Source organism: Cebidichthys violaceus, unplaced genomic scaffold, assembly GCF_023349555.1.
Source record: "Cebidichthys violaceus isolate CVI_PGR_0920_01 unplaced genomic scaffold, fCebVio1.0.p SCAF_65, whole genome shotgun sequence".
NCBI classification, from domain to species: Eukaryota; Metazoa; Chordata; class Actinopteri; order Perciformes; family Stichaeidae; genus Cebidichthys; species Cebidichthys violaceus.
The window spans coordinates 614,117-641,887 of NW_027176872.1; the positions used below are offsets into that span (position 1 = coordinate 614,117).

General features: G+C 43.2%; 3 protein-coding genes across 3 annotated transcripts; 1 reads left to right on the plus strand and 2 right to left on the minus strand.

The window, feature by feature from the left end:
- Positions 1-14,347: 14,347 nt before the first annotated feature.
- Positions 14,348-19,101, plus strand: LOC137890462 (uncharacterized; the record flags this gene model as incomplete). The annotated part of the gene is given in 8 exon segments (XM_068734538.1): positions 14,348-15,046; positions 15,113-15,269; positions 15,272-15,865; positions 15,868-16,041; positions 16,044-16,993; positions 17,517-17,663; positions 17,842-18,030; positions 19,063-19,101. Coding segments are annotated over 8 exon segments (2,949 nt in total), but the record flags the coding sequence as incomplete, so codon positions are not given.
- A 481-nt stretch (positions 19,102-19,582) lies between these two features.
- LOC137890499 (alpha-tectorin-like) lies at positions 19,583-22,911 on the minus strand. The gene is made up of 3 exons (XM_068734604.1): positions 22,849-22,911; positions 22,579-22,721; positions 19,583-20,061 (listed from the first exon to the last, which is right to left on the minus strand). The coding sequence occupies exons 2-3, from the start codon at positions 22,717-22,719 to the stop codon at positions 19,858-19,860; spliced, it is 345 nt and encodes a 114-aa protein (XP_068590705.1). The 5' UTR covers positions 22,720-22,721; positions 22,849-22,911; the 3' UTR covers positions 19,583-19,857.
- LOC137890473 (alpha-tectorin-like) lies at positions 22,796-27,643 on the minus strand. The gene is made up of 7 exons (XM_068734562.1): positions 27,625-27,643; positions 27,395-27,536; positions 26,944-27,280; positions 26,106-26,222; positions 25,427-25,534; positions 23,988-24,183; positions 22,796-23,112 (listed from the first exon to the last, which is right to left on the minus strand). Exons 1-7 carry the CDS (start codon positions 27,641-27,643, stop codon positions 22,796-22,798), a joined length of 1,236 nt encoding a protein of 411 aa, XP_068590663.1.
- Between the last annotated feature and the right edge of the window lie 128 nt (positions 27,644-27,771).

Consider the following 27,771-nt stretch of genomic DNA (forward strand, 5'->3'; position numbering starts at 1 on the left):
TTCAACAAAGTCCAGAGCAAAAATACTTATGCATGAATACAATATACTGAGTAGAAATATATACTACGTAAAAAATTACCATTACAATCCTCCCCTTGATCATAACATTAGATCACTACAATAGTATATATTCCCTGCTAGAAGTGAGAACATAAGTCAATAATATTTCATAACGATTTTAGTTAAGGTAAGGGCATCATTAGTAGTGAAAACACCAAGCCTGTGGAGGAAACAATCTTTATCATAGTTGGGAAAAGTGTCTAATTGTGCAGTCGTTAGAACAGAGTGCTCATTGGAATACAGGAGGAGTTGATGGGACACTGATTTGTTGATGGTTCGCACTAAAGGACAGTCTAACAAAAGGATTGACACGTACCATCATCTGGATAGTTCACTAGTTAGTTTGGTTAACATTGGCCGGCGAGACTAGAGAAGTTTACTGACATGCGGACAGAATAATTAAGGTGTTGAAACAGATTTCGTTGTAGCCTGTCGTCAATCAGGGGCATATCAAAACATCAACACATAATACTCAAAATGGTTTACATATGCACATCATTAATCAATAAGGTTAAGGCATTAGCTGTTGTTGTTTTTTTTAAATTGTAGGCAAATCTATGTTGTAGCAAGCTAGGGAATGTTAACATGAACATGGGAAGATAAGTCTCCTGAGATGAGGTGATACACAGACACTGGACCTCTCTGTTGAACAGTATCATAAGACAACATATCAGTGAATTTCATAACAAACAATAATCAAACAACTTAAACGATTTGTAAGAAATTCTATCATATTACCATAATGCACATTCAGAATCAAGTGTCAGTTTAATCGATTACTTTATCAGGTAAACTAAACAAAAGCACTAGCTGTTTTATGAGATCATATTTCTCAGATAACAAGCTGTAATAATAAACATAAGTATTACACAGAAATGTCACTATTAAAGTACTACTCATTTAAGGGAGGAAAACAGTAGGGCATTGAAAACAAGTCACATGCTGCAGGATTGGCCTTTTTTCCCTTCTTTTCTAACAGCATGTCTGGGGCCAATTTAAATCAATGTAGTGTATTCATATCACATGTTATTTGCTGTTTAGTTAAATTACAAACCGTTTCTTTAATCTGATGGTTGCTGGTTTTTGGTTCTATGTTATTTGGTTGCCATGGTTTCTCATGCATCAATTATTAGGAAACACAATTATTATTGCACAACAATACAGAAAACACATTGAACCTCTTAGGCTACATCCACATTACTCCGTTTTCGTTTGGAAACGGAGTTTTCAAACGAAAACGATCTCCATCCACACGGCGTTTCAGCCATCGTTTCCGAAGTGATCTCCGTCCATATTACACGCCTGGAAACGAATATCACGTGACTCTTCACGTTCACTGGGCATGCGCTGATGTAAACAGGAAGTAGATTGTCGTATTTTGTAACTAAGCAACCAGAGTAATAAAGTAGTCTTTAATGATCGTAAGTATGTGTTTGATACTTAAGATCTTCTCTCAAATCTTCCTCTATAAACTCAAACAGATACAGTTCGTGGAAAGTTTAATAGGTTTTATTTTTCAGACTTAACGTTAGTTACAGCGCTGCGGGTCGCTCTCTCTCTCTCTCTCTCTCTCTCTCTCTCTCTGCTCACTGATCTCTCTCTCTCTCTCACGCCGCTCACCGATCGCTACAATAACAGCTGTTTCCTCCACAGACATGCAGACTTTAACTGGACAACAGCTGCTAGTAAAGACAACAAGGTCAGCAATGCCTGTAATCAGTTGTCAGTTAACCTGGTAGTCGATCGCGGGTGTTACGTCATCGTTTCCAAACGTATGCGTTTCCGTCCGTCCACACGAATACGCTACCCGGAGTTTCCAAAGTTATCCGGCTTCGGGATCGTATCTAAACTTATCCGTTTACGGTGCTCCAAAACGCCGGCGTAGTGTGGACGCTCAGTGTAACCGTAGCAAAACATATGCGTTTCCAAACGAAAACGGAGTAATGTGGATGTACTCTTAGACGTAAACGAAAACGGAGTAATGTGGATGTACTTAGAGTACATCCACATTACTCCGTTTTCGTTTGGAAACGCATATGTTTTGCTACGGTTACACTGAGCGTCCACACTACGCCGGCGTTTTGGAGCACCGTAAACGGAGGAGTTTAGATACGATCCCGAAGCCGGCTGCTGTTGCTGTAGCAGCTGTTGTCCAGTTGAAGTCTGCATGTCTGCGAGGAAACAGCTGTTATTGTAGCGATCGGTGAGCAGCGAGAACAGTGTAGAGAACGGAGAAAGGAAGTTGTGTGGGAGAACTTGGGGCGATTGAACACCAGCGATGCGTGTCTCCACTTGGGTGTCACCGGGGGGAAATGACAAGACCAGCTGGGTGTCATCGGCATAACAATGGTAGGAGAAGTCATGCGAGCAAATAACAGAACCCAGAGATGTTGTGTAGAGCGAGAAGAGAAGGGGGCCCAGGACTGAACCTTGCGAAACCCCCGTAGTCCGCATGCGTGGTTCCGACACGGCCCCCCTCCAGCCCCCCCTACAGGAAGCTAGCTCGGTGCAATATGGCTAGTAATAGACCAGAAATAGAAGATCCTCCAATGGCCTACAGGTCTGATAATTTGAAAAAATAATTTGAACCTGAAAGTTCAAGTTATGGTCTTGAACATTGAAAAATACAGCAATGTATTCAAAATAAAAATAAATGAATGAAAAGTTTTTTTGGGTTGAGGGGTGTGTCATCATGAGTGACAGCATCACAAAGAAGGCTGAGGACCTTCCTCAACAACGTTGTCTTCAGGTAACTTGGGCACCACGAGAATTATGATTGAACACTTTCTATACACCATATTCATGTGAATGCAGAGGGGAAAAACTGTGAGCGCCAGCTATCCTGAAGGAAACTTCGGAGAGAACCAGCTACTGGTTCGATTGGTCTTTCGCCCCTATACCCAGGTCAGACGACCAATATGCACGTTAGGACCGCTATATCCTCGCCAGGCGCATATCCTCCGTGGCGGTGCGCCGCGACCCCGGCACTAGGTTGGATTGGAAAGGCTCGGGGCGAAGGTGCTTTTCAGCGCTCCTCACCCAGACTTTGTCGCTTTGTGGACTAAGTGCTCGCTGTACCCGCTCTCTCTGCGGGGAGAGACGGGTCCCGGTGTTACGTCCCTACTGGTTTTTAAACCTACTGGTTTCCCTTCCATGAGCAGCAGCTGTTGTCTGCCTCTGTCGCCAGATTTGTCACACATTCACAAACATATTGCTGGAGATCTATAAACCACATCTTATATGCGACTGTCGCGCTGAGGACAGTCCGCCCCAACTGCGTCGCGAAGCTCATAGCAGTCCTGACGTGCAAATCGGTCGTCTGACCTGGGTAGAGGGGCGAAAGACCAATTTCAGAAGACTACTAAGTGACTTGGTTATGTTTAAGCAACAAAACTACTAGGTTAGGTTTAGTAAAATATCATGGTTTGGCTTAAAATGAGCAAGCTATGGACGTAAATTCAAATAAGTCAACATTGACTTTTTGTTTTACAAGGGGACACAAACTGCAGCCTCCTGGGTGTGAGTCCTGTGTTGACCCATCCATCCCTTCCACGGCAACCTCCTTTCTGTGCAGACTTCTGTCAACTATGATTGGAAACGTATATTTGATATGTCAAACAGACACAGAACTCGGAAGAAGATAAAACACAATTGTTTGTTAGCCTATGTGTTGCGGAAAATGTTGACGGTTTTTAGCTTTTCGTGACGGTTTTAGCTTTCGTTTTGTCTGTTTGGTCTGTGTACCATGCTATCATTCAATTATTTCATTCAATCTAAACTAAAAACGGGTCAGAATCCTTTTTGGGGGGTTTGGTTGGCTTTAAAAAAAAAAATGACAGCGTCTTTTCTTGTTATTGTCTTTTCATGGGTGGATGGAGACTCTCAGTTCTCATGAAGATGGTTCAGTTGTTAATCGCTTCATCTTAAAATGTTCTGTGGTTTGGTGAGCACATATTTGACCACCTATTATCACAGGATCAAAATGCCATAGTTGGGTCAACTCCATGACAACTGAGCAAACTTCATCCACTGATGAAGGTCACAGCAAAATTTCCAGTAAGTGGACCTTTAATGTTTGTCAAAGAAATTACCCTTCCTTAAGTCCTGCCCCTTGAGCGCAGACTAGCCAATCATAGTGTAGCATTACAGAGCTTGATTAAGTGTTGCAATATATATATATATATTTTTTTAAACATAGAATCAACTCAGGCCAGGCCATCGGGAGTTCCCGATTGACTGTCAGTGAGTGCAGTTAGTGACAGTGTGGGCTCCATGGTAGCTCTGACAGCTTCACGGAGCAGCAGTGCAGGGCCTGGCTTAGCAAAGGGTCAATTATTTAATATGTTCCATCTTGTACTGGCTATATTATAAGAGGCATATCAATATGTTATAAATGTTTTTCCTCGGTTCAAAACTTGAACTACACTTATCTAACGAAGTAAACATATCTCCACCAAAAGGAGGCTGAGGAGGCTGAAGAAGCTGAGGACAGCTGGGCTCGCCATCTTCAGACTGACCTCAAAACAGCCACTGGTTGTCAAGAGCAACAAGAAAGTTATAGTGCTGCTTCTCAGCACTAACAGGCCATATGACCCTTTTCTAATAACGCTGACCCCTACCTCCAAGCTTGCCACCAATTGGGCTGTGGAGACAATGGGTGGATTTCAAAGGACTATTGCTATTCTGTCAGAGACGGAGGGGGCCGGCAGTTTGAAGGTGTGTGTGAAGAAGGGACAGTGCCACTCACCTAAGTGGAGCAAGCTCCTGTCGGATAAGCAGTGGGTGTGGTCCAACTTTCCAGTGGGGACAACGCAGAGTCATGTGACTGTGGAAGTGGACGCTCGTATGGCAGCCTACGCCTACGGCGGTAGTGTAAGGCATGGATATGGCATTATTGGAGTTTGTTCTGAAGGTACACACACACTTAGATCGCTTTGTACACACACACACACACACACACACACACACACATGCATAAAACGGAAGAAGTATAGGACCACACTGACATTTTTTTTGGACTTAAGTGTTTAAAGTCAGAATTCTGAGAATAAAGTTAGAATTCTGAGTTTAAAGAAGACTAAAAACTAAACTCAGAAATCAAATACACTTTTCACATGTTGAACTAATATTCTTCCATACAGTTTATTTATGGCTGAAAGTGAAAAGATATAGTAATACATTTAATGATGGTACAATAACACGTATCTGCTTTGGTGTTGCATGTATTTCTATATGAGGTGTTTGTATTTCCTGTAGACACCCTTCCTCCTCCACCTCCCACGGATCCCTGTGAACAGGTGAAATGTCGTGTGAAAAAACGATGTGTGAAGGGAGAATGCGTCCATGTTTCTATGACAACCTGCCGTGCAGTTGGTGACCCCCACTACCTGACATTTGATGGCCAATGCTATGACTTCCAGGTAGGGTTGGGACGGCTTTACCAATCATCACCAGCTATTCACTATAGAGTATATCTCTATTTTAACTTGTTACATTCTATTGAGGCCGTCAGGGACACACTGGACAGAGACCAACTCTCATGAGCTGAACTTCAACGAGGAGCATCCACATAAAATATGGCGTAACTCATCTTTGAAAACGCCGCTGTAGAAGCAGTATTTCTTAACTAGCAAACAAAAGCACAACTGAATTAAGCTTCTAAAGTGTCATTTAGGAGTAGGACAATATGACATGTACAGTGAGCTGATTTATAGGCCGGTAGATGGGAGTGCTGCTAAAGCACACACCACACCTAAAAACCAAACAGTTGTAGTACGGCATGAAATTACAAACAATATGATGGCCGATGCCAAAATACACATCACCGTGTATATGTATCTGTGGTGCAGTTTTTGTATACACACATACATCTGTGCCAACACTATGCCCAAAGATTTTGTTAGCTTCATTGTCAGGTGATTATGAGAATGATTATGGGATTAAGGCCGCATTCACACCAGCCTTGTTTAGTCAACGTTGAACCGAACCCCGAAGCGTTTACCCCTTTGGTGCGGTTTGTTTAGGTTGGTGTGAACGACAGACTCAAACTCTAGTGCGAAACAAACAACCACTCTCTGGTCCGCCTCGGCGGGTGGTCATGGACCCCTGTCAAAGTGAACTCTGAATATCCGCTGTGAACACCATTTGAACCAATCACAGCAAGCGTACCAATTAATTTATTATTAATGTCATTACATTGGATAAAAAGGTTTTCCTTTTCCTGTTTTGGTGACTGCTGACTAGTAGCCTATTTTCGTCTGTGCTGTGGAAGTTAGTCAGCAAGTGTAATAACATACTGACCTTCCACGAGTTCACGTCGTCGTAACACAAGCATACCTTGCACAAAAAAACGAATTGGTTCTCGTAACGCGGCATTACTTAAATCAATAACTGTAATACAATAACTTTTTTGTAAATTGTAATGCCTTACACTACTCGTTACTTGGGAATAATATTACAGTGCCCAACACTGTTTAGTAACTGAATGTAATAAATATACTGTTTCTCAGACCACAGATGAGACAATAGTTCGCTAACTAGCGCATCCCGAGGTCCCGCTGCCTCACTCTCCACTGCTAGGAGACTACTTCGATGGTAGTGAAGCAACTCATTTAGAGGGATCCCTGCCGCTGGCCACCAAACAGCTCATTTTCTGTAACATGCGTAGCACAAAAGCATGGTGGAATTAGCAAGCTAGCTAACAAGCTAAGCGCTAAATGGGTAGAATGAAACATCTTTGCATCAACCACAAACCCCTGTCACAACGTAGGAAAGCACATCACACACAAGGCAACTGTTGAGCCATACCAGGAGCAGACATCTCCATCACATGACATTTGTTAAGAATTTCTGGACCGTTTGAGTTTTGCCTTTGTGAACGCAAACCATACCAGTTGGGAAAATTTTAAGAATGTATCATCATTGCATTGGCACGATTCAGGAACCAGACTTTAATGTCATGTCATAGCGATACATTGCCTAATCGGACATGCCTCAAAACTTACATTATACCGTGTGGAGCCTTTTTTAAACTGTGTGACATTCAAAGAACCTTCAAGATTGCTGTTACTGCATAGAGCAAATTGCCTTTAATCGGCACTACATCAGGTTTTGTTTTTTAAAAAGTCGCCCTTTTTTCTTTGTGATATAGAGTGCCAATATTTTTTATAATTAGACTTTGCTTCAGTTGACCAATCACATTCATCTTTTCTTTCAGGGTACCTGCACTTACATTATGACAACAGTTGCAAAGACGGCATCTGACCTTCTGCCTTTCCCTGTGACGACCACAAACTTTTCATACGTAAGGACCGTAACTGTCAGTGTTCACGAGCAGACCATTATCATCGGCAGTCAAAGAGGACAAGTACAGGTAACAGATCTGCTGTCATCTACTGTAACAAGCAGTGAATGTAATAATCATCTCATCTCATCTCATCTTCAACCGCTTATCAGGGATTGGGTCGCGGGGGCAACAGCTCCAGCAGGGGACCACAAACTTCCCTTTCCCAGGCCACATCAGCCAGCTCTGACTGGGGGATCCCGAGGTGCTCCCAGGCCAGTTTGGAGATATAGTCCCTCCCCCTTGTCCTGGGCCTCCCTCGGGGTCTCCTCCCAGCTGGTCGTGCCTGGACCACCTCCCTAGGGAGGCGCCCAGGTGGCATCCTTACCAGATGCCCGAACCACCTCAACTGGCTCCTTTCCATGCAAAGGAGCAGCGGCTCTACTCCAAGTCCCTCACGGATGACCGAACTTCTCACCCTATCTCTAAGGGAGATGCCAGCCACCCTCCTGAGGAAACCCATTTCGGCCGCTTGTACCCGCGATCTAATTATTTCGGTCATGACCCAGTCCACATGACCATAGGTGAGGGTAGGAACGAAGATTGCCCGGTAGATAGAGAGCTTTGCCTTGCTGCTCAGCTCTCTTTTCGTCACAACGGTGCGGTAGAGCGACTGCAACACCGCCCCAGCTGCTCCGATTCTCCGGCCAATCTCACGTTCCATTGTTCCCTCACTCGCGAACAAGACCCCGAGGTCCTTGAACTCCTTCACTTGGGGTAAGGACTCATTTCCTACCCAGAGTGGGCAATCCACCGGTTTCCTGCTGAGAACCATGGCCTCAGATTTAGAGGTGCTGATCCTCATCCCAACCGCTTCACACCGGTTGCGAACCGATCCAGTGAGTGCTGGAGGTCACAGCCCGATGAAGACATCAGGACCACATCATCTGCAAACAGCAGCGATGCAATCCTCATTCCACCGAACTGTAAACACTCCTCCCCACGACTATGCCTCGATATCCTGTCCATGAATACCACAAACAGGATTGGTGACAAAGCGCAGCCCTGGCGGAGGCCAACCCTCACCGGAAACGAGTCCGACTTACTGCCGAGAACCCGGACACAGCTCTCGCTTTGTAATAATCAATGTTCAAATATTAAGGCAATCTTCATGAGAGTTGTTACGTTCCCCTTTTAGAGTCTAAAGGATGCGGGGAGTAACGATGTTAAATTCCCAGGGAAAAAGAGAATGAGCAACGGATGAGGTTTAACAAAGGAGTATTTATTATCAAAAATGGTTAACTGCTTACACGGCAGGAAATGAAAACAACATTCTTATAAAAAGAAAGCGTCACTAGTTGAACAATATACAAACAACACACACGCCAACAACAGCCCACACGGCTGTAACGGGTGATCCACAGATTCACAGCAACACGTGCCCACACAACGTCACTGCTGCGGTCCGTGTGGCGCTCCTCTCCTTTTAACCACCGCTGATTTGGGATAGAACGCAGCCGCGTTTAATCACCCGGCAGCTGGCATCCAGGGAAATGGGCGGCACCTGAGAGGACAGAGGAGGAGCACAAACAACAGGACACGTAACAAGAGTAAGAAACTATACTACATATTCATACAAAACAACCTTATTAGTCAGATGTTTCACATTTAAGGGTAAGTTCATTAGTAGAGTTCTGCTCAGTCAGATTATTGAATATGTGTCCAGCAAAAGACTTTCATCAGCATTTTAAAACATCTGGCTCGAGAAATTTTAGATAATGAAAAGGAAACAGCTGCCCCGTTTCTAGGCGGGGAAGTCTTTCGCACCTAACACAGTGGTTACTCCGTCGGCTGTCCCACCTTTGAGGATATACGTTCCTCTAGGAGGTGTCGGAACAATATCGTCAGCCTTTTATCTCACCCCGTAGCTGAATCGTTAGGATTTCGGAATTATTGTCCTTTTGAAAGTCTTCTACGGCTAATGCCCTAGGTGCTCTCAATGGGATGTAACCCTAACACCCTGTATATAATAGTTATATACATCGTCTATACTTTACTGTTGCCTATTGTGAACATTCTCACCATTTTATGACTAACACTGCCAAGTCTTCACCCAGGGTACTTACCTTAAGCTCCTCTGCATGTTTCAGTCGTCACATCTTATCACACCATTAACGGACAGGGGAAGAGGGTTACATTGTTCTAAAGAACCAGAATACTTTGTTTTGCTTCAGACACTTACAAAATGTAAGGCTGTATTTTTATTTAAGTTTTTCACACAAAAATCACATAAAACAATTTAAATCCAATGAAACAGTCTCTGTGCTACAATAACTAATTCTAACACTCCTACTGTAATGGGATCTTCCTCTTAATCAGCGTTCACTGATTTGCTAAATGAATAATCTAGTCTCTACCATAGAAATCTCCCCCTTTCTCTTCTCTTCTCTTCTCTCTGCTCTGCTGTCTTCCTGTAGGTGCAGGCTCTCTCAATCAGCTCTCTGACATTCCTGTGTTTTTTGGGGTCTATCTTTCCTCTGATAGCAAAAGCGTCTTCCAGTCCACCTCAGAGTGGCTAAGACAGCAGAAGGGTCTTCCAGTCCCCACCTCTGAGGGGGTAAGACCCCTAAGGGTCTTCTATTTAAAGAAGTCTATCAGTCCCAGTCTCTAGTTGGGGAAAAAGCCCAAATCTCACAGTTTTTCTGCTGCTTTTTATCCTGGTCTGATGCTGGTAACCTCCCTCAGGTTCATGCATCACTCACATGAGTCCTCCTGCTTCTTATATCAGACACAGAATGTAACTGGTTGTAACTGGTTTGATCCTGTTCAGAAGAGGAAGGGCTATATAAGTTTTGAGTGACTATTTTATATAAGGCGTCTATGCAGTTTATATGGTTAATCACATCTATCATAAAATAAAACAGTTTATATGTTTAATGGTTATAAAAAGTTGAAACAAGATATATGTTGTGAGGGTTATAAAAAGCATGGTTGTACTTTTATGCTTTCATACTTTTCTACAATCTTCTTTTACAATAGACTGACCTTAAAACAGCCACTCGCAGCTTCTCAGCAACAACAAGCCATATGACCCTTTTCTAATAACGCTGACCCCTACCTCCAAGCTTGCCACCAATTGGGCTGTGGAGACAATGGGTGGATTTCAAAGGACTATTGCTATTCTGTCAGAGACGGAGGGGGCCGGCAGTTTGAAGGTGTGTGTGAAGAAGGGACAATGCCACTCACCTAAGTGGAGCAGGCTCCTGTCGGATAAGCAGTGGGTGTGGTCCAACTTTCCAGTGGGGACAACGCAGAGTCATGTGACTGTGGAAGTGGACGCTCGTATGGCAGTCTACGCCTACGGTGGTAGTATAAGGAATGGATATGGCATTGCTGGAGTTTGTTCTGAAGGTACACACACACTTAGATCCCTTTGCACACACACACACACACACACACACACACACACACACACACACACACACACGCATAAAACAGAAGAAGTATAGGACCACATTGACATTTTTTTTGGACTTAAGTGTTTAAAGTCAGAATTCTGAGAATAAAGTTAGAATTCTGAGTTCAAAGAAGACTAAAAACTAAACTCAGAAATCAAATACACTTTTCACATGTTGAACTAATATTCTTCCGTACAGTTTATTTATGGCTGAAAGTGAAAAGATATAGTAATACATTTAATGATGGTACAATAACACGTATCTGCTTTGGTGTTGCATGTATTTCTATATGAGGTGTTTGTATTTCCTGTAGACACCCTTCCTCCTCCACCTCTCACGGATCCCTGTGAACAGGTGAAATGTCGTGTGAATGAACGGTGTGTGAAGGGAGAATGCGTCCATGTTTCTATGGCAACCTGCCGTGCAGTCGGTGACCCCCACTACCTGACATTTGATGGCCGACGCTATGACTTCCAGGTAGGGTTGGGACGGCTTTACCAATCATCACCAGCTATTCACTATAGAGTATATCTCTATTTTAACTTGTTACATTCTATTGAGGCCGTCAGGGACACACTGGACAGAGACCAACTCTCATGAGCTGAACTTCAACGAGGAGCATCCACATAAAATGTGGCGTAACTCATCTTTGAAAACGCCGCTGTAGAAGCAATGTTCCTTAACTAGCAAACAAAAGCACAACTGAATTAAGCTTCTAAAGTGTCATTTAGGAGTAGGACAATATGACATGTACAGTGAGCTGATTTATAGGCCAGTAGATGGGAGTGCTGCTAAAGCACACACTACACCTAAAAAACAAATAGTTGTAGTACGGCATGAAATTACAAACAATATGATGGCCGACGCCACAATACACATCCTCGTGTATATGTATATCTGTGGTGCAGTTTTTGTATACACACATACATCTGTGCCAACACTATCCTCAAAGCTTTCAGGTGATTATGAGAATGATTATGGGATTAAGGCTGCGTTCACACCAGCCTTGTTTAGTCAATGTTGAACCGAACCCCGAAGCGTTTACCCCTTTGGTGCGGTTTGTTTAGGTTGGTGTGAACGACAGACTCAAACTCTGGTGCGGAACAAACAACCACTCTCTGGTCCGCCTCGGCGGGTGGTCATAGACCCCTGTCAAAGTGAACTCTGAATATCCGCTGTGAACACCATTTGAACCAATCACAGCAAGCGTACCAATTTATTTATTATTAATGTCATTACATTGGATAAAAAGGTTTTCCTTTTCCTGTTTTGGTGACTGCTGAACTAGTAGCCTATTTTCGTCTGTGCTTCATCTGTGTCTTCACCCAGGGTACTTACCTTAAGCTCCTCTGCATGTTTCAGTCGTCACATCTTATCACACCATTAACGGACAGGGGAAGAGGGTTAAATTGTTCTAAAGAACCAGAATACTTTGTTTTGCTTCAGACACTTACAAAATGTAAGGCTGTATTTTTATTTAAGTTTTTCACACAAAAATCACATAAAACAATTTAAATCCAATGAAACAGTCTCTGTGCTACAATAACTAATTCTAACACTCCTACTGTAATGGGATCTTCCTCTTAATCAGCGTTAACTGATTTGCTAAATGAATAATCTAGTCTCTACCATAGAAATCTCCCCCTTTCTCTTCTCTTCTCTCTGCTCTGCTGTCTTCCTAGGTGCAGGCCTGCTGAAGACACGCGCGGTGCCGCAGCCTCAGCTTTTTTTTGTTATTGTTCCGGGTTCAGAGGTCACAAAGCCTGTTGTCTGTTACGTGAGCGCAGTCCACCAAAAACATTATATTTCCCTCAATTTAAGCTTCTGCATTTTCCAAAACCACTAGTGTTATTCAAACATATTGTCCGGTTCTTAAGCCTCATACCGAACGGTTTAATATGAATACGTGTATTATTACACCCCTAGAAACAAATAACTGTTGCTGTGGCATCATAATGAACTTATTAGGAGATGGCTCAAGTGTAGTAGGACGGCACAGAAGGCCCAGGGATAAATTGCACGTCCCGCCACTGCGTCTAAGCAGTGTTGCACCGACCCAGGTCGGAGACTGAGCAGTTCAAAGCCCCTGTGCTGCTCAGTGCTGCTCAGCGCCTGTGAACAGACGCTATAGTGCAGCGGGACCCAGTCTTTTTACACTCTTTCTACTGTTCAACAAACAGCTGGGACAACAACAACGTCTTTACATGTTATAGCAGCTTCATCATTGCTTCTTTGTATTCTAGTTCCCATGATAACATTCAGAAACCAGTTGCATTTGTTTGTTTGTCCTACAGCGCCTCCACCTGGAGGAGAGGAGCAATGAGCATCAATCACAGCAGTCAGTGCAGCACCACAGATACAGCAAACTAACGGGGCTTTCTTTATGACATTCAATCATTTTGATGGAGAGGTGAATAGTCACAAACAAACACTTTTCTCTTTGTTTTTATGTTCAAATAACAATATATATAATATATAATATATAATGTGTCCATAATAATTCTTTAAGGTATAAAAATCTTGATCAAAAGTATTTAGAAATGTGTTTTTCTATCTCGTTGTAAATTAGTTTTCATTGAGTGATTGTTGTATCAGCCTTAAATATGAACAGTATAATTCAGTAGCACAAGACGTGGTTTACAGTTTGACGTGACTGAAGGTCAGAGAGATGGAGTTACAGAGCAGGTAACGCTGTCAAGAGATGTGGATATTATGGGATTAATCACAGTGAGTAATAACTTATGATGAATCCATTTCTGTGATGTATTGCAGAGCCCTGATGTAGCTGAAATGAAAAAAATAACAATATTAGCAGATAATTGGTATTTATGTGATGATTGTGTTGGCAAATGGGTCACAGTTGTTTGCTGATTTTGGAATTATCAGAAGCAAACTCTCTGTATTTAGTTGAATTAAACTTTGAAGGAAAATGTCTTTCCAATAAGCCTCTTTAGTGAAGTTGTGAAGCTGTGTCACGTGCGTAAAAGTTGAGACACATCAATCCTGCTGCTGTGTGATGACTACAAGTATTTAATTTAATCCAGTTTGAGTTTTAACTTCAGTGTATCCATCTCCTGGTGGACCAGCTGAACTTCTAAACTCACCTGCATTTGATAAGTATCTTGTTCTTGCTCTTTAAACTGTACTTAGGCCTGTTTTAAAGTAACCTGCTTTGAACTGTCTCGATAGCTGTACTTAGGCCTGTCTCAGTGGCCTCAGTTGTGAAGTGCTATCTGAGTTTCTGCTTGTTTGAAACGGCTTGTTTGATCAAGCCTGGTTCACTGATTACAAAGGAGGAGCTTCCACTCCTGGCAGACAATGAGCAATTAGTAGATAGCTGTACTTAACCACTGCTGGATGTGTCAGCTTTTAAGCGTCTGGCAAACGAAGGCTAGGGCAAACAAAGGCAACAGGCCGACTTTTTCAAGTCTGACTTCGTCAAGCTAAGACTTCTCGAGCGTGTACTACCATGTGTTTGCATCCTATTTCTGTCCGGCCCTCTGCCCGGCGGTCACGTAGACATTGGGCAGCTTTCAGGAGCCGTGACCCCACTAACCTCATCTATCCTACTCTCTCAGCTCAGGGCGAGCAAGTGGTGGCGGGGGGGCTCTGGAACTGCCAGTCAGCAGTGCCGAAAGCTGAGTTCATCTCAGGTTACGCTTCCTTGCTCTCCCTTAACTTTCTTGCTCTAACTGAGACCTGGATCACACCAGAAAACACCACCACACCCGCAGCTCTGTCAGATGTGTACTCTTTCTCTCACACGCCCAGAGCTGCGAGGCGGGGTGGTGGTACTGGCCTGCTAATTTCCCCAAAATGGAAATACTCTCTTGTCTCTGTTCCTCAGTTCTCCCCGTCCTCTTTCGAATTTCATGCTGTTACTGTCACTTATCCAGTCAAGCTCACCATTAATGTTGTGTATCGCCCACCAGGGCCTCTTGGTGAGTTCTTGGAGGAGCTCGACACATTAGTCTCGCACCTCCATGACGATGGCTCGGTGCTCACCCTGCTCGGTGACTTCAACATCCAGACCGACAAGCTTGAACCTCTTCTTTCATTCCTCTCCTCCTTTGACCTTTACCACTCTTCTTCTCCTCCTACCCACAAGGCCGGCAACCAGCTGGATCTTATCTTCACTAGGCACTGTTCTACTGCTAACCTCTCTGTCACTCCCCTCCAGCTCTCTGACCACTATTTCATGTCCTACTCCCTCTCCCTATCCTCTGCTCCATCACTTCCTCCACCTACCCACATGGTTTTTACCCGGAGTCATCTGTCGGACTCAGTGCATACTGATAGACGGAGCCTAAGAGAGGCTGAGCGTAAATGGAGAAAAGGCAAACTCCCGAAGGACCTTCTTAACTTCCAAGCTCTTCTTTCCACTTTTTCCTCCTCTCTATCTACTGCTAAAGCTGCGTTCTTCCGCTCTAAAATCCTAACCTCTGCTTCCAATCCTAAAAAACTCTTTGAAATTTCACTTCACTCCTCCAACCCCCACCCCCTCCTCTTACTTCCTCCCTTCTCCCTGATGATTTTGCCAACTTCTTTGACAACAAGGTAAACGATATCAGATCCTCCTTCTCTCAGCCCCTCTCTCCCTGTCCAATCCTGCCCCCACAGCTCTCCCTCCCATCTCCACGCCCCATCTTACCCTTTCTGGCTCCTCTCTCCCCTAACGAGGTCCTCAACCTTGTTACGTCTAACCGCCCCACCACGTGCTCCCTTGACCCGATCCCTTCCCCTCTTCTTCAGTCTATTGCGACTGAACTCCTTCCTTTCCTCACCCACCTCATCAACACATCTCTTGTTTCAGGATGCCTTCCCACGGCCTTCAAGACCGCCAGAGTCACCCCCCTTCTGAAGAAACCATCACTTGACCCCTCTGATGTCAAGAACTTCAGACCGGTTTCTCTTCTACCCTTTCTATCCAAAACACTTGAATGTGCTGTCTTTAACCAACTGTCTTCCTATCTCCATCAAAACAGTCTTTTGGACCCCCACCAGTCCGGGTTCAAAGTGGGTCACTCGACAGAGACGGCCCTCCTTGCGGTGACAGTCGCTTCACGCCGCGAGAGCTAACTCTCTCCTCTGTCCTGATTCTCCTGGACCTGTCTGCGGCATTTGACACTGTGAACCATCAAATCCTCCTCTCATCCCTCGAGGCGATGGGCGTCTCAGGCTCTGCACTCTCCCTGTTTGCATCCTACCTGACGGGTCGATCCTACCAGGTGACCTGGAGGGGGCCGTGTCGGAACCACGCATGCTGACTACGGGGGTTCCGCAAGGTTCAGTCCTGGGCCCCCTTCTCTTCTCGCTCTACACAACATCTCTGGGTTCTGTTATTCGCTCGCATGACTTCTCCTACCATTGTTATGCCGATGACACCCAGCTGGTCTTGTCATTTCCCCCCGGTGACACCCAAGTAGAGACACGCATCGCTGCATGTTTGGCTGACATCTCGAAGTGGATGACGACACACCACCTCAAGCTCAACCTAGACAAAACTGAGCTACTGTTCCTCCCGGGGAAGGGTTGCCCGCACCGGGACCTGTCCATCACCATTGATGATACCGTGGTGACGCCAACTCGGACTGCGAAGAACCTGGGTGTGACCCTGGATGACCAACTGTCATTCTCGGCAAACATTTCATCCGTTACACGCTCCTGCAGATTCCTGCTCTACAACATCAGGAGGATTCGTCCCTTCCTGACTGACGAGACGGCGCAGGTTCTCATCCAGGCTCTTGTCATCTCCCGCCTGGAGTACTGCAACTCTCTACTCGCCGGAGCCCCGGCGTCGGCCATCAGACCTCTGGAGCTTGTCCAGAAAGCCGCAGCTCGCCTGGTGTTCAATCGCCCCAAGTTCTCCCACACAACTTCCTTTCTCCGTTCTCTACACTGGCTACCTGTAAGAGCTCGCATCCAGTTTAAGACTCTGGTGCTAGCCTACAGGGCAGTGAAAGGAACAGCTCCTTCCTATCTCCAGGCCATGGTCAAACCTTACACCCCCGCCCGACCACTTCGCTCTGCTGCCTCAGGGCGATTGGTTGCCCCGTCGCTCAGAGGTCCTGGCGGCCGATCGACCCGGTCACGGCTGTTTTCTGTCCTGGCCCCACAGTGGTGGAATGAACTTCCCACTGACGTCAGGACAGCGGAGTCGCTGCCCATCTTTCGGCGCAGGCTGAAAACCCACCTCTTCAGGAAGTGCTACCCTGAGCCTTCCACTTAGCGCTTATTGTTTTCATACTAGCTTGTTGCACTTAGTGCTATAAGTAATACGAATACAATAACTGTTTTTCTTGTTTCTGCACTGTACTTTGGCTCTGAGTTATGCTCTGCTTCATGCTCTTAGATGCTTGTTTGGAAAAGGAAATGTACTTATGACTTCTGGTGACTAGTAGTTCTTTTGATTACCAATGTTGAATGCACTTATTGTAAGTCGCTTTGGATAAAAGCGTCTGCTAAATGACTGTAATGTAATGTAATGTAAGAAACTAAAAGGAAAGGATACTAAATACAAACAAATGAACAAACACATTAGTGTGAGGATAACACTTATTGGTAAAATGTGTTACTTTAACTATTTACAGACTGAAGAAACAATGTGCAGCCGCCTTCACCTGCACATTCTGGCAGACAGCTGCAGCTAAACTCCACCTACACCCTCCGCCACCACCAGCATGTTGTGAGACAGCTGCACCTACAACCTGTTTCAGATCCTTCCTGCAGCCTTCATCAGTAACCTGCAGTCTTCATCTCTACCTTCAGATACCAACAGAAAGGTGCAGCTTGAACCTCCACCTCCAGATGTTTCCAGCTACCTGCACCTCCGCCTCACCTGCAGACTCTGGCATCCGAGCTGTGTAACCTGCAGGACATGACCCAAAGAACCCCGAGGACATCATGAAGGCACAGAGGTGAGACACACATTTCAAACATTTGCAAAATGAACAGAAACTCATCACATTCATCCTGTTGTCCCAGCTGTTTGTTGAGCAGTAGAAAGAGTGTAAAAAGACTGGGTCCCGCTGTGTCACTCAGGCTGCACTACAGGGTCTATTCACACTACTGAGCGGCATGGGGGCTTTGACCTGCTTAGACGACCTGGTGGTCCCGGGCTCCCCCAACAGCACCATATCGATACCGAACTTAGTGCGGACACCCGATCTTCATAGTCTGCTGCAGTTCAGACCTCCTGAGCTCAAACGATCCTCCAGCCTCAGCCTCCCGGTAACTTGGATTACAGGCGCGCGCCACCGTACCCGGCAAGAGAGCTGTTCATTCAGAGAGGTTTGGGCGTACATGGACGAGTGAACATGTGTTGATCACGACGCAATAAATGCAAAGACAATTGAAAAATAAAGAGACGTTTGGTTTATTCTTATTAAACATACATAATTTAACTACCTCATTGATTTGTCACACTTAAAACCTGAATTGACTGGTTAAACAGAAGTAGTCAAAGGGCCAAAATGAGAAGGTATAATGTTGGTCAAATGCATGTGGTCCAAATAAAATGACATCAGTTTTATTGCCAGTGAGATACAGAAAGTTTGATCCTGAACATTTTCAATTTTTTTCTCCAAATCTCACAAGACAAGAGCAAAAACCAGATTAATTTGTTCCCTTTTCTTCTTTGCTACCATGTTACCTGTCTTGTGACCCCTCAGAATGATCTCTGGAGCTCTAGGGGTATGCAGACCTTCAGATTTGTTACTATTTTTAAAATAGTCAAACTTAAGTTATCACTGATGGTGTTCATTTTATTAGAACAATTTTATTTTAAAGAGAAAACCATTGTTAAAGATGCAATTCTTATTATAGGGAAGGGGATCCCTAGTTACTTGGCTAGAGAGGGATGCCCAAAAAAGCTGGATGCATCAGTGGCTGCAGACTGGTATGAACAAGAGGTGGGCTCATTGACACGAGTGTCACACTTTGGCAGCAATCCGTTTCACAGAGCACAGGACCAGGAAGCTGCAGAGAGATTGCTCTGCAGTGCAGAGATGTGAGTGTACTGCTGGACAATGCTGTCAATAATCTACCACAACTTTTTAAAGATGGACTCAAGTGTGTGATTGATGTTACAAGACATTGTCAGCACTGATGTTTTTTATGTTTTCTCTTTCATCTACTTGTAAATAGGTCAAATATAGAAATGAACACATTCATTGAGATGACATATTTGACTTGTACTGAAGATGGATTCAGTCTTCTCTCCGAACACAATTTTGAACAGAAGTATGCTGTGTTTTGGAACAGCTCTTGCAAGCCAAAGCTGTGATGATGGAAATCATGTGAGCAGTTTAACTGCAGACGGAAGAATCAGAAGAATTGAGATACAGTAATACAAGTCAAATACAGGAATGTAATCACAATGCAATAACTAACTTTTAGGGAAGTATTTAACTTGTGCTTGACATACAGAATTTAGAAAATAGCAAAGATTGTCTTTCTTTGCTAGTCTAATGGGAATAATTGAGTTCTCACGACTTGTCCGCTTTAATGTGAAATAAATGTATATAGCCTTTATTAGATTTGAAAAATGCATCATGTCAAATATAGCAGTGGCAAGTACATTTCCCTCTAAAATGTAGTAAAGCACAAGTATAAAGCAGCGTGTAACTTGTAGTACTCCGGTCCAGCACTGCAGGTGTCTTCATCATAACAGTGGACCTGCTCAGCGATCAGTATCTCAGTGTATCATTTTTAGAATAGAGTAGAAATGATGCACGGTAATGGTCAATATGCATGTGGGTCAATCACAGACACAACAGACGGGGAAGTTGCTGACATGCGTTTAATGATCATTAGAAAAGAATTGATTAGTAAAGACTGAAATGTACTGTATATGTGTTAGAAGTGACTTACAAACATTACATACTGTAATCATCCACAGTTACAACAATCACTGTACAGATTATCACTGTACAGATTATCTGTAGCTTGTGTAACTGAATATAAATGTTATAATTATAATGATAGCTTACAGTATAAACACAACATTGCTGGATATATTCTTAGATGAAGAGAAGAAGTTCTACATTGGTTTCCGTTCTATCCTGCGGTGTAGCAACCCCTCACTCCCTTCCGCACTCCACAGCTTTTCTTTCCTGTGCAGGGTTTGTCTTGACAGGCCACCATCCCACGGTGGCATCTACACAGGCGCTGGCAGTCAGAGTCAGCGTAGAACTTCTCACCAGACACAATGTACCGACCGTTGACGTTGCAGCCGCACTGAGCCAGCGGCACACAGCGATCCTGGAAGGTCAAAGTTCAGTCAGGACACTGTCACTGTGTTACAAGACCCTTCTGAATGCAACTATCGGGCAGCCTACATGAAAAAGCGGTTTTTCAACAACTGAACAACTTCTTGGCTGTAAATAACAGTTTTGATGTCTTCCAGTCAGGCTTTCGACAGCACCACAGTACTGAAACTGCTCTTGTTAAGGTTTTCAACGACATCCACTTAAACACAGACAATGGCAGAATTTCAGTCTTAGTATTATTGGACCTCAGTGCTGCATTCGACACGGTCGACCATGACATACTACTAGAAAGACTAAAAATCTGGGTGGGACTCTCTGGCACAGCACTCAACTGGTTTGAATCCTACTTGAAGGACAGAGAATACTTTGTGTCTGTAGCTAATTACACATCAGAGCTGACGAAAATGACATGTGGTGTTCCCCAAGGTTCAATACTGGGGCCTCTTCTGTTCAACATCTACATGCTTCCACTAGCTCAGATTATGGAAAACAACAAAGTGTGTTATCATAATTATGCAGACGACACACAAATCTACATAACTATATCACCAGGAGACTATAATCCCATACAGGGACTGGCTAAATGCATTGAACAAATCAACAACTGGATGTGCCAGAATTTTCTTCAATTAAACAAAGATAAAACGGAAGTAATTGTTTTTGGTACCAAGGATGAACGATTGAAAGTCAGCGCTCAGCTTCAATCACTGATGTTAAAAACCACAAACAAAGCCAGAAACCTAGGTGTAGTTATGGATTCAGACCTCAACCTGAACAGCCACATCAAGACAATCACAAAATCAGCCTACTATCACCTGAAGAACATATCAAGGATTAGAGGACTTATGTCTCAACAGGATTTGGAAAAACTTGTCCATGCATTTATTTTCAGTAGACTGGACCACTGTAACGGTGTGTTCACAGGTCTCTGTAAAAAGTCAGTCAGAAAGCTGCAGCTGATTCAGAACGCTGCAGCTCGAGTCCTCACTAAGACCAAGAAAGTGGATCACATCACTCCAGTTCTGAGGTCTTTGCACTGGCTTCCTGTCCAACAAAGAATTGACTTTAAAATCCTGCTGTTGGTTTATAAAGCACTGAATGGTTTAGGGCCAAAATACATCTCTGATCTGCTGCTACCATATGAACCATCCCGACCCCTTAGGTCGTCTGGGACCGGTCTACTTTCTGTTCCCAGAGTCAGGACTAAACACGGAGAAGCAGCGTTCAGTTTTTCTGCTCCACATATCTGGAACAAAGTCCCAGAAAGCTGCAGGTCTGCAGAGACCCTCAGCTCCTTTAAATCCAGACTGAAGACTTTTCTGTTTGTTGCTGCCTTTGATTGAACCACATTCAAGGATTTTAATCAATTTCTGCATTTTACTACTGTATTTTATTTCTTAAACTGCACTGCACTGTTTTTAGCTTTTTAGTGTTTTAATGACTGATTTTAATGTTTCTTAATTGTTTTTAAATCTCCTTTCTTTTGCATTATGTTTTGATGTTAATTTGATGTTTGATTTTAATGGTTTTATGTGAAGCACTTTGAATTGCCTTGTTGTTGAAATGTGCTATACAAATAAACTTGCCTTGCCTTGCCTTACATTGCCAGGCTTAAGTATTGGCAAATTCAATTTTGGCAAGTTAAACTCCAATTTAATTTTTGATCGCTGTGGAATATCAAAACCCAGACTTTAAACTCAAATTTAATCACTGAATCTTTGTTGAAACAGTTTCGCATCTCTGTGCCAGGACCACAGTTTGCCAAAGTCTCATTATTTTAGGTCCACAGCTTTGCCTGTAAATTTTTTTTACATGCTGTCCCAACCGTCTTCCAAAAGACTTAACGTACTCAGTTCTCTATGTTGACCCTTATAGTAAGGGTGCAATATCCAAAACACATGATGTAATTCAAAAAAAGATCTGATATACATGGGATCAAACTAAAGCTATCTGAGGAATGGATATTGGAGAAACTATTCTGGGAGAAGTTTTGGAAGATACAACTTTGCGTATTCGCACCTCTTTTTTCTGTATTGCACATGGTGTAATTCGGTTCAAAATAGTACATTGGTTACATGAATCCAATGATAAATTATATAAACAAGATATAAACAAGATCTATCTTAATCTTGCTCCTAAATGTCAGTATTCCCCAGTTTCCTGGGTCATATGTTTTGGTCGAGTCACTAACCACTTCTGCACTTCTGTTTTTAATTCACTGAAATTTTGTAAACATGAGTTTATGGTCTCAATCTCTAGTTTCAAGTCTTCTTCAATACAGCATGATGTTCATTAAGTAAATTATGGTCCATTTAGAGTCAAATAGACCATAAAGCAGGGTATGATTTAGGGCAGACTTACTGTGCATTTTAGCATTTTATCCATGAAACAGCATCTGATTCAAGGTTTTTAAACTTTTTTTGCCAGAGGACAACCTTGGCCTTTCCTTTTTTGATGAAAGTCATGTGTCACTGTAATTGAAGAAGGCCGGGGCAGTGTGGAGGATTACCTGACTCAGCAGGTAACCGGGGTTACACATACAGCCCTCGCTGGGCGGGGTCTCACAGTTGGCGGATGGAGATTTAGAGATGCAGCTGGCCGGACATCCAGGAGCCGTGACACTGTACATACTGTTAGCTGAACACTTCATCCCTGTGACACACACACACACACACACACACACACACACACACACACACACACACACACACAGAATAGCACTCAGATCACAAACACACAAATACAAGAAAAGTCACATTATCTGTCACAGAGCGCTTACAGCAGAAGTGCCTCGTCCGCCATGACTTCACGCAGCCTCCGTTTCTCTGACACTCCTCCACGTAGTCACTGATGATGCTGCAGGCTGCTTCCTGTTGACCTTCATTAAGCACCAAATCATAGATGCAGTCGGCGTGGTACTGCTTGGAATCTACTCGGCCTATGCAGTCATTCATGGGTCCGTCCTTTGCTGTCATGACATCACAGACCGACGTGTAGGCGGGTGGTTTGAAGTTGGGGGGGAGCGGCTGAGCGCAGTCTTTACCTGGCAGCACAAAGGCATCAATAGAGACATGGTCACATTACATGTCACTCAAACAGCTGATATCATCTGCCATTGATAAAGCCCTTATGCAATGAATGGGGTCGGTGAGCACCAGCTATGAGAAGCATGGTAATCTTTACATAAATGATAACTAATGATAGCTAAAATGGCTAATAATTGTGATTTGTTTATTTGCAGAATGTTCTTTCAACCTTATAACTGAATCCATTCATAGTGTGAACGGCAGTGCAGATCATTTGTGCACCCTTAGTGCCCCTCCAACCAGGTCCACCCGAGTAAGATTGCCATCGTGACTTGATATGACACTGATGTGTAAAATTGGCATATATTTTCATAAAGAGGTGCATGTCTGTGAGTATGACGGGGTAAAGGGGATATATTCTGTGTAAACAAAACAAAAGATATTAACACCTACCAAAAAAAGAAACGTGGTCATTCTCTGAGATTACAGTGGCAATTTTACGGGAAAAACTTGAACAAATTATAAATTCATAAATTTATGAAAAAAACTCTGAATTTGTTGCACCTAAAGTAGGTGTTAATATCTTCTGATATACAGTCCATGGTTAATATGGAAGGTCCTGAAAGATTAATATACACGTCATAAATAAATACCAATATTTCTCTACAACTTCTGTCTTTGACTAAACAAAGGTGTTTCTCTTTCATTTCAGCACCAGGTGTTTATAAATTATAAAGACTTTAACCTCGGTAATTGAGACATTTTTCTCCAAATATTACCCCCTCCCCCAACTCCATAACAATTATTTAGTTTACCTACAATGGCCCTAAAAAAGGCACTAACGATGCAGAGCACAATAGTGAAGATAAATAGCACAGCATCAGCTGCTTACAGTCACGGGAGCAGCCCTTCACGTCCGCCACCCACTGGCTCTGTCCAAACTCATTGGCGTTGGAAGCCAACTTCCCATTAGGCAACATGAGGTCATCAGCAGGGTCACCATTGAAGTTTCCACAAAGGCCGTAGATTGCGTTGTGATAACTACTCGCCAGGTCCACCCTCACTGCACTCGCAAAGTCAAAGGAGACCTTTAACAATGTGAATATAAAAGGAAAGTTATGTCAAAGTTCAAGCTGAGACATATTGGCAGGCATTAAGAGTACCACTACACATCACTGAAACAGACTATGAATGCCGTTAAGGAGGTCTCTAACATTTTTCAAATTTTAATCTGGAGGGGAGTTAGACACTGTTCATTTGCATGTATTACACATTCTTAACGATACAAAGCTGGTTAGAAATCAACAAACTTTCCCTTTAAGCACATAAATGAGCGATTTGAAAATAGTTAAGAATTTATGTAAATTACATTCTATAAACACATTAATTTATAAGTCCTCATCATCCATACCTTTGGAATTAATCACCTTATTAGCTTATTGCTTCCCTTCTTCATATTAAAATGTTTTGTAACAGAGTTAGTTACGACATTACTTTTAGAGGCCTTGTGTTCTATAATTCGCTCTTTAAGTCGAAATTAAATTAAAACTGTCCCTTTTAATCCATTAAGATCACATCCTCGTACTGTATGCAAAAAAAAGCACCAGTCTGCTCTCATTGGCACACTTTCTGAATACTGGCTGTGTGCGTTTCTCTGTAGATTGAGTTTTTTGATACGTTCACAGTAAAAAGTAAATAGACCTTCTTTACAATCAAAAAAGACCTGGAAATCTCGCTTTCAACAAAATGAGACCTTTAAGTTATTGTAAAAAAATTGCAAAGCAGAAATCATCTTTTTAGTGTATTTTTGTATAAAAATCCATTCATCTTTTCTTCCATTTCTTCAATGATATCATGACATCCGTCCATCAATCAACCTGCTTAGCGACTTTTAGTGACGAAAGAGGTGTGTGAGGAGACACAGTCCTCTATAGCGCTGTACATTCTAAGCCCGCCCACTTTGAAACGGTCCAATCAAATACAAAGGATATGATTTAATTCCCTCTTGTGACTGCACACCACTCAAATACTGTGTTCACTGGGTCATAGGTCACAATACAGAAGCTAAAGACGCTCTAACATCCGTTTCACTGTGACTATAAGAGAACGTGGCTACAATCCAAAATGTGTTCACAACTAAATTGTTCTTAATACTAGAAGTGTTGACCTATTGTTTTTATGCAAGCAGCCAAGGTACTCACGGTACTTGTAACACGTGTAGTCAACGCAATATGTTTTGATGGCCCTAATCACATTAAAGTTAAGACAAAGGTTGACTTAAATGTTTTATAGATACTTTATGAATGGCGGTGTATGCTTTGGTGTTTATACCTTCAGAAAGTTGGTCTCAAGGATAGCCAGTCTGTGTCTCCTATAAACCTGGACCAATGACTGATCGGATGAATTGGTGAAGGGTAGGTTGTTGTCAAGTCCGTCAACCTGCAGAAAATATACACACACACACACACACACACACACACATTGGGTTATGGGTTGTATTTGTACTTCTACTTCCCATGCTGGGGGCAATATTAGCTCATTGCTTGAATATTGGTAAGTAACAGGAAAGAGAGTAGAGAAATGCCACAGATATGTTTCAGGTGATTTGGAAACAATGTCATCATGACATTTCTACTGGCCATCAGGGGGCGACTCCTTTGGTTGCAAAAAGAAGTCTGATTCTATAGAAGTCTATGAGAAAATGGCCCTACTTCTCTCTTGATTTATTACCTCAGTAAACATGAGGGAATTCAGCCGATGGGCCTTGTACGGCCATGTTTTTGCAGGTCACACATGCGCTGCATGATAGTTTATGTGGGCACACAGCGGCACAGACAGAAACGTCCCAACCACACAGTCAAAACAAATCGCAAGAGTAACGTCAGGCAAAAATTTAAGCCATGTTTGATCACACTGCAGCCCTCAGAGAAGGTGTTTGTGTGTGTGTGTGTGTGTGTGTGTGTGTGTGTGTGTGTGTGTGTATGTGTGTGTGTGTGTGTGTGTTCCTCACCAGCACTCTGCCTGGGTCGTCCACTGACAGCGTGTACGTGTTGCCATAGATATTAACAGTCACCACTTTAGCGTATGACACTCTCTTGTTGCCACGGTTGTTATTCTCCAGGATGACCTGCAATTCACCGAAAGAGGAGTAGAGAGGACCGATAGGAGGAAAAGGAAACAAATCCAATGGATGATTTAGTTAGGATATATGAAGCAAATCTTTGTTTTTTTGACATTGATGTACAGGTACAAGAAAGGAGTCTTTTTTTTCTCAGATCTTTAACAAAAGTAAAAGCAGAAATATCCCCATTTAAAAATACTCCGTTACAAGGAAAATTCCTATGTGTAAAATATCACTAAAAGGTACAAAAGCATCATCATCAAAATGTACTTAAAAGTGTGTCAGTGATATGCAAGTTATTGAAGAAATCTCATCTCGAAGAATCGGTAATCTCTTTTAAATGACTTCTTAAAACACATTTTTATAGACTGGCTTTTATGTGGTGTCGTCGCTTTTCTGTTTTATTTTTATTTGTTGATTTTACTAAATTATTTTACTAAATTAGTATTATTGTTATTATTTATTATATTTATTTCTCAGTTGATTTGTATCGTGTCGACTGTCTCACTGAGCTTTCTCTTATTGTTATTATTACCTTGCTTTTTCTGCTTTGTCTGTCAAAGTGCTATATAAATAAATAATTATTATTATTATTTTCCCAAATCAAACTCCTGTTTCTGTGTTGATTTCAATTTGCACAATCTATTGTGTAAATGTAAAGAAGCGTCCCAGTGGACGTGTGGTGGAGACCTTCATGGTGCACTGCATTGTTTGGTGCTCAGCTCACCTCAAAGGGTGTCAGACCCGTGGTGTCTGCACGCACACTGACCAGCCTGTAGACACAGTTGCCCTGGAAGTCGAACTTGCGTCCATCGAAGGAGCTGAAGTGCGGATCTCCGCGTGCGCTGCAAGTCTCAAAGCTGACTGGGTAGCAGTCTTGGACCCCGTTCACGACGCCGCACTTCTCTCCGGTTCGACAGCCTGTCCGCTCGCATTTCACCTTTTGTGTCGCCGCGTCACACACACATTTCTCCTCACACAGCGAGTCGGCCCAGAACGTCACACCCGGGTGGTAGTAATGGCCGTCATGGCTACAGCCGCAGCCCTTCTCCCTGATAACACACCTGACAGAAGCAAAGACACCCAGAACAAAAGGATGTCAATCTGAGCGCAGGGACGAGGTCAGTACGGAAGACATTAGTCAGGAACAGGTGGGGGGGGGGGTACATTATACTCACTTTTGACCATTCAGCACATATCCCGGGTCACAGAAACAGCCTTCCACACAGATCTCAGGGCAAACGTCCGGCTGAGCACCACAGGTAGGGGGACATGCCGAGCCGCACAGCTTGTATTGGCTGTGGGCTGGACACTCAATAGCTGAAGGCACAACAACAAGAGCAGGGAAAAGTTTAGAAGATGGACGGACAGAGAGAAGGAGGAGCGCGGGGCTATCCCACACAGTGACCTCTCGAGCCAAAGCACATTCAAAACACCATTTTTAAACTATTCTATCCAAGTTTTTACCTTTTAGATTGTAGATTTATGCAGATGTATTTATCCAGAATTATATTAATTTCTAAATATCTCAGCATTACATTACATTACAGTCATT

Excerpts from the sequence above, each read along its gene's own strand:
- LOC137890473 (XM_068734562.1), bottom strand. Across the intron at positions 26,223-26,943 it reads CGGGTCTGACACCCTTTGAG|GTCATCCTGGAGAATAACAA; the intron begins GTGAGCTGAGCA and ends GGTGAATTGCAG. Across the intron at positions 25,535-26,105 it reads ACGACCCAGGCAGAGTGCTG|GTTGACGGACTTGACAACAA; the intron begins GTGAGGAACACA and ends TATTTTCTGCAG.
- LOC137890499 (XM_068734604.1), bottom strand. The coding sequence starts at position 22,719 with ATGAAGTGTTCAGCTAACAGTATGTACAGTGTCACGGCTCCTGGATGT. Across the intron at positions 20,062-22,578 it reads CCGGTTACCTGCTGAGTCAG|GATCGCTGTGTGCCGCTGGC; the intron begins GTAATCCTCCAC and ends TTGACCTTCCAG.